The sequence below is a fragment of the Musca vetustissima genome, unplaced genomic scaffold (assembly GCF_032173495.1).
Source record: "Musca vetustissima isolate MV318-11 ecotype Yass unplaced genomic scaffold, APGP_CSIRO_Mvet_v1 utg123092, whole genome shotgun sequence".
NCBI classification, from domain to species: domain Eukaryota; kingdom Metazoa; phylum Arthropoda; class Insecta; order Diptera; family Muscidae; genus Musca; species Musca vetustissima.
The window spans coordinates 30425-44948 of record NW_026881363.1 but is presented as its reverse complement, the minus strand read 5'-3'; the positions used below and the strand labels follow the sequence as shown (position 1 = coordinate 44948).

At 34.7% G+C, this 14524-nt stretch overlaps 1 protein-coding gene across 1 annotated transcript in view; it reads left to right on the top strand.

The window, feature by feature from the left end:
• The window catches only part of LOC133327330 (aminopeptidase N-like), a gene marked incomplete at its 3' end in the record, with an annotated part of 41607 nt that extends 27959 nt beyond the window's left edge, over window positions 1-13648 (top strand). The window contains exons 5-7 of the mRNA XM_061535892.1: window positions 11558-11682; window positions 11748-11885; window positions 13543-13648. Of these exons, the coding sequence (XP_061391876.1) occupies window positions 11558-11682; window positions 11748-11885; window positions 13543-13648 (369 nt within the window). The remainder of the gene's footprint in view (window positions 1-11557; window positions 11683-11747; window positions 11886-13542) is intronic.
• Window positions 13649-14524: the final 876 nt, after the last annotated feature.

Sequence of the window (14524 nt, the reverse complement as noted above, 5' to 3'; positions counted from 1 at the left end):
TTTCTATAAAATAAAACGCAGTCAGTCACAAAGGTCAATTTGCGTTATAAAAAAAAAATCCGTTGTAACTGTGGACCAATTTTTCTTTAAAAGTAATTATTGTCTTTTATAAAAAATAATATACTATTTTCTTATAAAAAATATTAAGTTGACGAGGACAATTTTAAAAAATATATATTATCTGAGAACTGAGGTCTGTGAATTCCTACATGATAAATATTTGGGACTATTTTCAGGTAGCGTATACGTGCTGACAATATGTATACGCAATTTGGGTAATATCAGAAATAAAATGAGGAACTCAGGAATACCTCTACTAAAAATAATTAATTGGTTTTTTAGAAAATCCTTAAAAAACATTATGTCTCTGACTGGATTTTTTTAAAGAAAAACATTTTGACCCTCACGGTCTGAATTTTTTTTCAATATGGGACATTTTCTTTCTTAAGAAAAACCGGTTCTTTTGAACTTGCAATGAGATGATGCATATAAGTTCAGTCAATGTTTATTTTTATTGCCAAAAACTCAGGTGTCATTGTGACTAATAATCTATTAGACGGTTTTGGAAAATAAAGGGCGTATACATATTGTCATTATATATACGTAGGAGAATTTTCTTTAGAATTTTCTTTTCTCAACGCTGCTCTTAAACATTTCTGCTACAGAAAATTAAACAACAGGGGAGCTCTGAAGAGCTCATATATTCATTGGTCAGTATACGTGTTGTAGCAAATCATACACCCTAATGTACAAACAATTATAAAATTAAATTCCTTTATAAAGCTTTTCAAATCAATTTATTTTTCTCCCCAGTTTCTACAAAACAAATGGAATTGCTGTGAGAAAAGTTAATTCAACATTTCAACCTATCTGTTATATTAATATCTAAATCTGAACCGATATAAAAAAGTACATACGCTATTTTGTACTTAATTAAGTACACTGTGTAAAATGTTATCTCAATCGGAAAAACATTGGAAGTTTAAATAAAATCGGACGGAAATTTTTTTAAAAGCTATATCAACATCTGAACTTATTTTCTCTAATTTCACTAGGGGACTGACCTGTCATCAATTCGGATCATAAATGTGACCTGTACAGACGGATATGCATAAATTGACTTATAAAGTGATTCTATGCATATTCTTAAAAGGAACGATGACAAATATATATAGGATGGATGGAACCAATTTTGATAATTTTTGGCATACAGATTGGCTACAAATTGCTTGGAAGACGTGTCCAAAATCATCAAATTACTTGTTATTTTCTTTAAGGATATCCTTACATTTTTTCCAGAAGAATAATATAATAATATTGTATGCAATTTCTAACAAGAAAATATGTCTTTTCGCATGCAATATCCGTTTCGTAGTTACATATTTTTTATATTATTTTAAACTGTCTTGAAGTCTCCTGCCATTGTAATGCGATATCCTGCTCGAACATTCTTGTCGTATTGCTCTGCTCGGCACCATGCTAGCAAAATGATGATTGAGACAGAGCTGAGGTTGACAGTCACAATCCCTAAGCATTTCATGAAAAATTCAAAGAATTGACAGCACACGTGTGCGAATGCCGCATCAATGCTCCCCACACACACACATACTAACAAACAAACGAACATACATTCACATCCTTTGTTACTTACGCATATCTTCCGGTTGGCAAAAAAAAGAATAACTAAAAATAGAATTTACATACAAACTTCAGCACAATATGTAAGTATTCGCGTGGCATAACTTCGCATGTATGTACAATGTACATACGTACATCCTTATTATATAAAAGTTAGTTCCCTGCCACCAACACAGAACAGGATGCAAAATGTTTTCCTCCAGTATCAACATTTAAATTTAAGGAAGGGCTCTTGTATTATTTGCATAAGCTTTGCAAATACAAAAGGGATAAACAACAACAGGGCAAGTATATATATATACGTATGTATATTAAAACCGTATCCTAAACCCACTCAACCAAATTGAGACAACGAATGTATTTTTGTCGTTTGATACAAACATACGAATCGAAGTATCATTGGCAAAGTTCTATTGATATTGTAATTTTAATGGTGTCTTCTTTATATTGTGATTTAATAAAACGACTCCTTAATAACAATAGCGATGCTTCGTGCAGTAGTGCAAAATTGTAGAATTTTCTAAAAACAAACCAGTAAGGAAAGTAGTAAAGTCGGACTGGGCCGACTATATGATACCCTTCACCACTTTGGGTATATTCAACAGTTGAATCCTAACAGACGTAGCATTTTTAAAGGACCAGTAAAATGAAATTGGATCCATAAACATATCATTCTGCAACCGATACTAATTTTTCATTTGGTCTATATCTAAAGCTATATCTAAATCTGAACCGATTTCAGGAGACTTAAAACACATCAATCTAGACCTAATTCATTACGCTGTGCCAAATTTCGTGCAAACCGAAAGATGTATGGGACTATGGTACACCATTTACCATAAATCGGACGAAAATATATATGGGACCTATATCTAAATCTGAACCGATTTTCAGGAAACTAAACACACTTCATTCAATACCTAATTTATTACGATGTGCCAAATTTCGTGCAAATCAAGAGATATATATTGACTTTGGTGCAACATATACATTAAATCGAACGAAAATATATATGGGAGCTATATCTAAATCTGAACCGATTTTTCCCAATTTCAATAGGGTTCATCCTTGGGCCACATAAGTGACCTGTGCCAAATTTCATCCAAATCGGATTGTAAATGCGACCTGTACTTTGTTCACAAAAATACATGGACGAACGGACGGACATGCGTAAATGGACTCAGAAACTGATTCTATGCATATTCTCAAAAGGAACTATGTGTCTATCTCGTTTCCTTTTGCCTGTTACAAAGATATGCTGAAAGACATAATACCCTGTACCACAGTGTGGTGAAGGGTATAAAAATGGGATGGTTCTAGAAAACCCCCCTATTGTCGGATTTCTTTCCTAGAAACAATTATGAAATAGTGTTTCCGTCCACCATGAACCCTAACTGCAAAATTGTTGACTACGAGAGCTACAATATATATTTATTGGCTTAATAATGAAAATGTAGTCTCAGATTTAGACCACCTCCAGCACATAGTTTCTGAATTTTATACCCTACACAACTATGTTGTTCAGGGTATTATAGCTTTGTGCAGACCCAAGAGTATGTAACGCCGCCAAATATTGGTCCTAGACCCACCGTTAAGTATACCGATCGTCATAGCTCGACTAGCTGAGTCGATCTAGACATGTGTGTGTCCATCTGTCCATTATAATTTGTAGACACGACACAGGTCACAGTTATGGACCAATCTTCAAGAAATTTTGCATGTAGGTTGAGTTCTGGCCAATGAAGACCCCTATTGTTTTTGGAAAATATTGGTTGATATTAAGGGGATAAAATGGACCAAAAACTTTATTTTTGTCTGATTTTCTGGTCGCTCCAAAGGCCGCAATTATGGCCAAAACATGGTGAATTTTTGCGAGCAAAGAATAAGCATGCCTGTTTTGATAATGATCGGTCAATATTTAGCGGGTCAAAAGGACCCTGACTTTTGTGTAAAAAATGACAAAATTAGTATTCTATGGCATATATATTTACTCCTGAAGGACATAGACCCGAGAAATTGATAGTATATCCAAGAGGAGTGGTTGGTCTTTAAATTGATACCAATTATATTGTCGTATGTGTTTGAATATGAGAGCTACACACAAATTGTCATTTGCTTCGAAGTGCTTCTTCCACGAAAAATTGCAATTTTATGTGAATGTTGCGCCAAGGACCCAAAGTATGGACGATAGGAACAAAACGTACTGAAATTAGTATAACCGACTTCTGTTAGGATGCATCTGTTTAATATACCCATAGTGGTGAAGGGTATCATATAGTCGGCCCGCCTGCTTTTACTTCGTCCCAATTAGAAGAAAACTGCCAATTTCTATCGAATTTGACTGAATATTATTGAATTTATATGCTAAATCAGTAAGGAAAAGAGTTAAGTTGGACGGGTCGAGAGTTAAGTAGGAATTGTATTACCCTTTACCACTTTGGCTATATTCAAGAGATGCATCATAACAGACCTCGCATTTTTGAAGGACAATTTAAATGAAAGTGGACTGCATTAAATATATGATCTTTGTCTAAATGTGAACCGATATTAAAATCTTGATCAGAGTAAAATGATGATATAAGCATGCCCGTCTGTCTGTTGTAATCACTCTAGCTTCTAAATGAATTGAGGTAGATCGACTAAATGTTGCATAGAGTTGTATTTTGCCTGCAGGCAAATAAAGTAACGGTAACGGTGTTTTAGAGAAGTGTTGTTTCATATATGTGATAAAACTGAAAGTGAAACAAAGTAAATTTTGTATCCAAATTGACTCCCAAAATAATAAATCGCTGCCACATTGCGATCAAAAGGAGAGGTGAGGTGAAAATTTGTCATTGCCTTGGCAACACATCGAAATATTCGCCGAAGAACCCCTATTATGTTCATATGTATATTCTTGGTCGGAATCGATTTTGTACATACACTGCTATTACTCCTAGGGTGCCTAGTATTGCAAATAAATATCTGTCCAAGTACACCCATATATTAGATTTTAAGGAGTTTGGCATTACATTATTCCGTATTAGCCCTAATATAACGGTTTGGTATTTAGAGACAATTGCACATAACATAAACAGCGTATTAAAACCCCGATCTATTTTGAATGCTCCCCTTATGGTGGAGCCTTTTGCATCACAAGGAATCGTGACAGATAGGTTAAGTAATACCACCGCTTAAGAAAGGAACATGACTGTTCCTGGGTAAATAATGAAGTCGGACATTACAACTTTCCTAAAACCACCTTTTAAGTTTCCGTAGTTAAACGAAAGATAGTAAAACAGCACTACGTGTGAAATAAAATATTAATAAAACGGACGGGCCGACCTTTACCACTTTGTATACATACAGAGATGCTCATACGTACAATATCCTGTTGACAGAATAGACATAGCGTAATTTGAGGACCATCGACATGGAATCGGACTAAATAAAATACCTGATCTCTATAGGTATATATACCAATACTTGGGTTCTATGATGTATGAGAGTGATATATAATCTTTACCGATTTTAAACAAATTTTACAGCAAAACGTGCAGCCATAGGTATATATCTGAATTGAACAAACGTTGGGTATTTACGACACAACTTTATGAATTCGAAGGAATGTATAAGAGTTCATGTAATACTCAACCGTACAAAACGAAACATAATACACTTCATCGTAGACTTAATTAGCTACGCTGTACAAAAATTCATTGCAATCGGATAAACTTTGGGTATTTAATGCACCATTTAGACGAAATCGGACGAAATTATAGGAGGAAACTATACCTATAACCGAATAGCTATCAACAAAACTCAGGTTAATACGCCATGCGAAATTTCTTTTATTTTTTCTATTCGTTCGTATCGGTGCTATATTTACGTCTGTTTCGATTTTATTGTGCAGGTATGTTCAGGTTTCAATAAAACTTCACATTTATTGGACTCGTTATCATGGAAGTTTAGTGCACCATTTACATAAAATTGGAAGAAAATTGATATTGATGCTAATCTAAATTTCAACCGATTTCTACAAGACTTGTTGCACTTTATTCTAGACTCAATGAGGGATGGTCAAAATTTGTATCCATCGGAGAAACTTTGGGAGTTTGGTGCATCATTTACATAAACGAAATCTGCACAAATTTGAGCAAAACTTCATATACGGTAATCTGTACTTAATTTAGTACAATGTGCCAAAAAATGTTTCAATCGGACAAACCTTGTGACGTGAGCTAACTATTATGAAATCGGACAAACATATATATATGGGAGCTACATCTAAACCTGAACCTATTTTCGCCAATCATTATGTTAATGAGTCGAAGACGATATGACTACTGTTTATATGGAGGGTATAAAAATAATGGATTGTTCTCTGAAGTTTCAGTTATAGAACACCTATATGTTTTCAGATGGATCTTGCAAAACTGATTTTAGATTTGCAGAATGAATGAGAATTGTTATCACTATAATATCCAACGTTGTCATAAACGTAGACTATTTACTTGGAGTAGAGGTGTGCAGAGAAAAAATTCAATTGCTTCCCCACAGTGTACTCGAATGTTTATACAAAATAAAATGTTGCCCAACGCCTTCAAAAATACTTTTTGCCAAATCCTCCATTGTTCAAATAAAAGAGCCTTATGTATCCCTATTTTTATACAAACAACAAAATACGGAAGCCATGAAGGACACACAGACGAAGTATAGTAGGAAAATATATATGTATGTATATTTACAAACAAACATAAAATCCCTAAGACCAATGGACCTCCCATGGTTGAGTGTGTTGGCTTTTTTCTGTAGATTAACATCATTTTCAACACGGGTTGTCAACGTCCTAACCATCAGCATCAGATTTTCATTCCGTTTTGTTTCGTTTGGGTTGGGTTGGCTGGTTGGTTGGCTGGCGGTCGCAATGTTTCGGGCCAATGAACCTTTCGTCGACCTTATGCATGGAACTTTTTAACACCATTCACATCATTATCACGACTAATTCAGATGTTTGTTTGTCCGTGACCATCATTCGGGGATCTATGTACACAGCAGCATCATTTCGTTTTGGATGTGTGTGTACAATAGGGTGCAGAGCAAATTTTGTATGTGTATGCGTGTTTAATAACAATATGTATGACCATTGAAATTGTTAAATTTTATCATATCTAATTGTTGCTGTAACAAAAACCGGAAAAAAGAAAGTTTTATTTTCAAAATTATCGCACTTCCTCTTTTCTATTATCATGTTTGTTGTTTCCTGTTCCATGAGATAAATATGGCATCACCCTCTTGCAATCTACAAATATACAAACATTTATTTGTATATCAAAGTAAATAGATGCTAAAACCCTTTCCCCATCCCAACGAAACCAATTTAGCAAAAAAAAACCAGTAAGGAAAGTAGTAAAGTCGGACGGGGCCGACTATATGATACCCTTCACCACTATGGGTATATAAAACAGGACTATTAAAAATTGGATGAAATAAAATATGTGATATTTATCTAAATATGAATCTACCTAGATCTATCCATAAAGTATGTAAATCGACTTCAAACAAATATAAATAGGTCATGTCTGTACTTCTAGAAAACGCAACTACGTAATTCTATGTTCAATTTTGTAAGTTGTGCCAACTTTGATGTCAATCTGACTAACATGAGGAGTTTGATGCCCAATTTACTTGAAATCGGGCGAAAATATATATGGAAGCTCTATCCAAATATTAAGCGATTTCAAACAAACTTGTCACAGGTTAGGTTATACTAATTTCAGAACGTTTTGTTCCTATCAGCCTATTGGATCCTTGGTTCGTCAATTACTTATAATCAATCTATAATAAAAGGGAGCTATACCTAAATCTGGACCGATTTTCAGTACGTTATGCCAAATTTCGTGCAAAGAAAGATGTATAGAGACTTTGGTGAACCATTTACATGAAATCGGACGAAACTATATATGGGAGCTATATAGAAATCTGGACCGGTTTTCTCGAAACTTGGCAGGCATTCATTCTAGAATCAATTCAGTACGTTATGCCAAATTTCGTGCAAATAGAAAGATATTTAGCGACTTTGGTGCACCATTTACATGAAATTGGACGAAACTATATATGGGAGCTATATCTAAATCTGGACCGATTTGTACGAAAAAAGGCAGACATCACTCTAGGCTCAATTCAGTGCGTTATGCCAAATTTCGTTCAAATCGAAAGATATATAGCGACTTTGGTGCATCATTTACATGAAATCGGACGAAACTATGGGAGCTATATATGGGAGCTATATAGAAATCTGGACCGATTTGCTCGAAACTTGGCAGACATCATTCTAGGCTCAATTAAGTACGTTATGCCAAATTTCCTGCAAATCGAAGTATATCTAGGGACTTTGGGGCACCATTTATATGAAATCGGATGAAACTATATATGGGAGCTATATCTAAATCTGGACCGATTTTCACGAAACTTGGCAGACATCATTCTAGACCTAAATGATTAGGCTGTACCAAATTTCGTGCAAATCGGAAGATATATAGGGACCGTTTACATTAAATCGGTTAAATATATATATGGGAGCTATATCTGAATCTGAACCGATTTTTCCCAATTTCAACAGGGTTCGTCCTTGGGCCGAATAAGTTACCTATGCCAAATTTCATCCAATTCGGATCATAAATGCGACCTGTACTTTGTTTACAATTTAACATGGACAGACAGACGGACGGACGGACATGCATAAATCGACTTAGAATGTGATTCTATGCATGTTCTCAAAAGGAACCATGTGTCTATCTCGTTTTCTTTTGCCTGTTACAAACATATGCACAAAGACATAATACCCTGTACCACAGTGTGGTGAAGGGTATAAAAACAAATTCATTACACAATAAAAATTCTTTCAGAATGAGGTCATTTTGACCGATTTTAGGCAATACAAGTATATACACAATTCCAGGCTTTCTGGTGTTAATATACAGCCAGTAGATATATATTCTTTGGATTTTGTATGTCAAGACCTGTTTATGGACGACTCATATCAAAAGTAAAATCTAAACCAGTGAGCGGAGCAGTATAGTCGGTCGGGGCCGACCATATGATACCCTACACAACTTCCAAGAAAATCTAACTTTGTGTGGTTCTATATTCTGAGTCTGGCCAATATTTCGCGATATTTACACCCTCTTGACTGACTAGAAGTCAACAAATATTACTAATATTCAATACAGCCCTTTTAATTACTTGTCCAGATTCCTTTCACCGTGGATTGTGTTGTGATGTTCCGCTTTCAATTGTGGCCTATAGATCGACTCGAAAAAAACACACACACAAAGAAATTAAGTTTTAGGTCCACTTCATCCCAAAATTATTATCCGATCATCACCGCAAATTATAGGCGTTGTCCTTGACCATAACCGGAACCTCATGGAAATTTTCAAAGCGATCAGCGCTATATTTCCGCTCTACAGTGTGGTAATGAGTTACTAAATAATATCTGAATACGTAAGCACCTGTAAATATTTAAATGTAATTCTCATATCCGAGCACATACGACAATATAATTGGTATCAATTTAAAGGCCAACAACTCCTCTTGGATATAATATCAATTTCTCGGGTCTATGTCCTTCAGGAGTAAATACATATGCCATAGAATACAAATTCTGTAATTTTTCACACAAAAGTATGGGTCCATTTGACCCGCTAAATATTGACCAATCTTTATCAAAACAGGCATGCTTATTCTTTGGCCCGATCCCCTTCTCCATGCAAAAATTCGCGATGTTTAGGCCATAATTGCGGCCTCTGGAGCGACCAGGAAATCAGACAAAAAATAAGTTTTTGGTCCATTTCATCCCCTAAATATTAGCCGATCTTTTCCAAAAACAATAGGGGTCTTCATTAGCCAGAACCCATCCTACATGCAAAATTTCGTGAAGATTGGTCCATAACTGTGGCCTGTATCGTGTTTACAAATTATAATGGACAGACGGACGGACACACATGTCTAGATCAACTCAGCTAGTCGAGATATGACGATCGGTATACTTAAAGGTAGGTCTAGGACCAATATTTCGCGGCGTTACAAACTTTTGGGGCTGCACAAAGCTATAATACCCTGATAACATAGTTGTGTAGGGTATAAAAATTCAATTTTTTTGTAAAGTTATGAGATTTTCAATGTACAGAAGAGGGCAAATATGTGTACAGCACTAATTTGTGTATACAGTCTACATTATTTAAATCGCTTCGTATTTGAATCGTACGAATTCTGCTATCAGAATTATTTTTGATTCTTGGAAAAAAGAATGTAGAGAAAAAAAAATAAATGCATTTTCCGTCGATTTTCCATTTGGTTACTTGATATTGGACTTTTATTTTTCAGAAATAATGTACTGGATCTCCCGAATGCAAGGATGTAGCGATGTCAAATTTTGTTCATATCTTACTTAAAATAGTTTCATTAAATCTGGGAAAAGAAAATTGTTCTATGATTACGGAAAAAATTCGATAATCAAAGGGTTAATTAGGTCTAGAATTTTGTGTCTTATGTTTCCTGAAAATCTATTCAGATTTAGATACAGCTTTCATATTTATTTTCGTCCGATTTAATGTAAATGGTGCACCAAAGTCCCTATATATCTTTCGATTTACACGAAATTTGGCACAGTGTACTGAATTGAGTCTACAATTATGTGTGTTAAGCTTCCCGAAAATAGATTTGGATATAGCTCCCATATATATTTTCGTCCGATGTAATGTAAATGTTGCACACAATTTTGCAAAGCGTACTGAATTAAGTATAAAATGGTGTGTGTTAAGTTTCGGGAAAATCGCTTCAGATTTAGATATAGCTCCCATATATAGTTTGGTCCGATTTTAAGTAAATGATGCATCAAAGACCCAAAGTTAGGCCGATTGACGCAAAATTTTGCACAACGAATATATATATATATATATATATACATTCTCCCGATTTTAAGTAAATGATGCACCAATAACTCATATCGTAATGGCCGATATGCACAAAACATATTCGATATAGCTTTTATATTTATTTTCGTCCGATTTTAAGTGAATGTTGCACCAAACTCCACATGTTTATCTGATATTTACTTAAATAATCAAAGGGTGTCCGATTGATATTTGCTTTAAACTTATTTACATAATTTTGTCCCATTGTAACTCTATATCTGGCCAGATAAAAATTTAGTATAGGTTGCAGAATGACATGTTTATGGGTACTATTTCATGATAATGGTCCTTCAAAAATGCGACGTCTGTTAGGATTCATCTGTTGAATATACCCGAAGTGGTCAAGGTTATCATATAGTCGGCCCCATCCGACTTTACTATTTTCCTTACTAGTTAATATTTAACATGAATCAAGGTACTGTGATGCAAAACGTTGGGTAGAATTATCGTTAAATGCCCATTCTGTGGAATATTTTCATTTGAAGTAACTACCAGTATACCTATCGTGGAAAGTATCCATAGTTCGGTCCTGCCGAACTTAACGCCTTTTTCATTTTGTTTTTTTTTTTATCTATGATAAATGGGGATTTAGCTCAGCAGTAAGTTCAAGTTTACAGCTGTACTTCTAGAGCACACCCAACAATTGTAATCGAAATTTTCTGATTTATTTTATACATTTTCCATATATTAACTTATTTATAAAAACTTAACACAAACCGCAATCTATTTATTCTTTAACTTACAGTTCAACATAATGACTAACATTTCCAGAAAATTCAACATCGTATTGTAAAAGAAGAAACAACAGATATATAAAACGATAATATTAACATTTAATCAGCATTCTTTGACATTGTGTGTTGCAGAGCTGTAGTGTTTTCCGATCAATACAATTTTTTGAAAAGCGTAAAAAATTTGAAGAAATGAAATTAGTTATTTTTCTTGTCTTCGGTTTATATCAGTATGGATTTTGCGGTTTGGAACAATTGAACGATGTTGAAATGGTGGCAAAACTTTTTACTATTTTATCTAACCTGGGTGAAGCGACTACTGCAATTGAAGCTGACATATTTGACCTGAAACAAACGTATGATACTGCCATTCGCATATTTAGTATTTCATTATAACGTATTATTTCTTCTATTATCATAGTTTCGAGAATGTGACGAAACAGTTTAATGACATTTCGCCGCAAATTAACAACTTTATGGAAAATATAGCACTAGAAATCGATGGTTACGAACGAAATTTGAATGCATCGATGGAAAGTTTTGCTGATTTCAATCGAAGGTAAATATTTAGAAGAAACATGTAAAGACGTCGCTCTGTTCAGCTGAGCCACACTTTTTATACTCTCCACCATGAGCTGGACATTTAAAATACATGTAACCTTTTGGTACCATCGTTAATGTTTGGTAGGAAAATATGGCAACCAATGACAACAACAACAAAACCAATGACGGGTTAATAACTTGGATACAATCCAATGGAGTGTGACACTAAAAAAGTTACAATATGAATTAAAACTCGAGACTAATGGACCAGCATCATAAAAAGCATATCATAATCATAAAAAGCATTACAATTATTTTTTTATTTTTTAATTAATTGATTTTAACCCAACAATGTGTTTTTAATTTAGAATGAGCAACCACAAATTCAACCTGAATGCAACGAGAAATCATCTTACAAAAACTGAGAACACTATTTCAAATTTTGTGAAAGATTGGGAGGATCAATTTAGGATTGATTTGAACAATAGGTAAGCCAAAAACTGCAACTACAGCAAAAAAAAAAAAAAAAAAACAAAAAAACAAAAAAAAACCAGTGAGCGGAGCAGTATAGTCGGACGGGGCCGACCATGCGATACCCTACACAACTACCACGAACTCTAACTTTCTGAGGATGTTTATTCCGAGTCTGAGTAATATTTCGTGATATTTGCCCCCTCTTGTCCGATTAGAGGTTAACAACATCTCTTCCTTACTTTTTTCGAATATTCAGTACAACCCTTCTATTTACTTGTCCGGATTACCTTCACGGTGGGTTGTGTTGTGATTTTCGGATTATACTCTACTCGAAAACACACAAAAAATTATGTTCTTCGTCCATTTCATCCCAAAATTTTAATCTGATCATCACCGGAAATTGTAGGCGTTGTTCTTGACCATAACTGGAACTTCATGAAAAATTTCAAAGCCATCAGCGCGATATTTCTCCCTCTAATGTGGTAATGGGTTACTAAATAATATCTGAATACGTAAGCACCTGTAAATATTTGACTGTAACTCCCACATCTGAGTAGATACATCACTATATTTGGTGTCAATTTAAAGGCCAACCACTCCTCTTGGATATGCTATCATCTCCTGGGGTCTACATCCTCCAGGAGTAAATATATATGCCATAGAATACAAATTTTGTCATTTTTCACACAAAAGTCAGGGTCCATTTGACCCGCTAAATATTGAGCGATCTTTATCAAAACATGCATGCTTATTCTCTGGCCCGATCCCCTTCTCCATGCAAAAATTCGCGGTGTTTGGGCCATAATTGCGGCCTCTAGAGCGACCAGAAAAACCGACAAAAATTTAGTATTTGGTCCATTTCATCCCCTAAATATTAACCGATCTTTTCCAAAAACAATAGGGGTCTTCATTGGCCAGAACACATCCTACATGCAAAATTTCGTGAAGATTGGTCCATAACTGTGGCCTGTATCGTGTTTACAAATTATAATGGACAGACGGACGGACGGACGGACGGACGGACGGACACACATGTCTAGATCGACTCAGCTAGTCGAGATATGACGATCGGTATACTTAAAGGTAGGTCTAGGACCAATATTTCGCGGCGTTACAAACATTTGGGGCTGCACAAAGCTATAATACCCTGACAACATAGTTGTGTAGGGTATAAACATTAATTGGTTTCCTTTTTGCAGATCTCAGGAAATGTCAGGCTTTAGTAATAATACTTTGAAACACTTAAATGATAACAATGAAATGTTGAAGGAACTGGAAAAAGAGATACAAGAAATCAAGGCAAAGGTATTTAAAAATGATGTTCGAAACTACATATTAATAAATAACTTTTTTTAGCTTAAGAACTAAATCGGACCCAGTTCTGACCGAATTCAACAATCGTTCGACATGATTAAAATAAAGTAACTGCTTTAAATATGTTTTATTTACAATTCTAATTACAGCAATAAAATGACAACTTACAATAATGAGTATGTTATAAATAATGTATTAACAATTCTGTGAGTGTAGCATTATTACTTAATAATTCACTGGAGTTCCAATCTGCTCGAGTCGCGAATTCATTAGAGGAACTTCGGGTAATGTGTACTACCATTTTATTTGTTTGATATTTTTTTGCGTAACAAAGGTCAAAGGTAAAAATAACGATTGAAAAAGCGTTAAGTTCGGCCGGAGCGAATTTTGGATACCCTCCACCATAGGTATACTGACCGGTTCTAAAAATGACAATATACGGAACATGCCAAAAAGTGGACCTATACCGACTTTTCTACAAACCGATTATTTAAACCCTAATGTACACAAAATACAAATTCCAACAATTTTTAATGGATACCGTCAGCCTTATGGCTAATGAGGGTGTATACACTGTGATAGAGTGAAAATGTGCCTCATCGAAATATTGCTTCTAGAACTCATGTTTCTTTGGACCAAAACCGTTTGAGAAAATTTGGATTTCATCCGAACTTTGCACATCTTATTATTTCTTCCAAACTTAGTTCAAATTCGAAGATGTGGAATATCGGTCCACTCCGTCTTGTACCTCCCACACAAAGAGTAAAAATTTTCAATATTTATAAATCCAATATCAGGCGAATGGAATTTCCGTTTTGAACCAAACTTTGCACAATTTTGACCCTCTGTGGGGGAGGTACCAGAAGG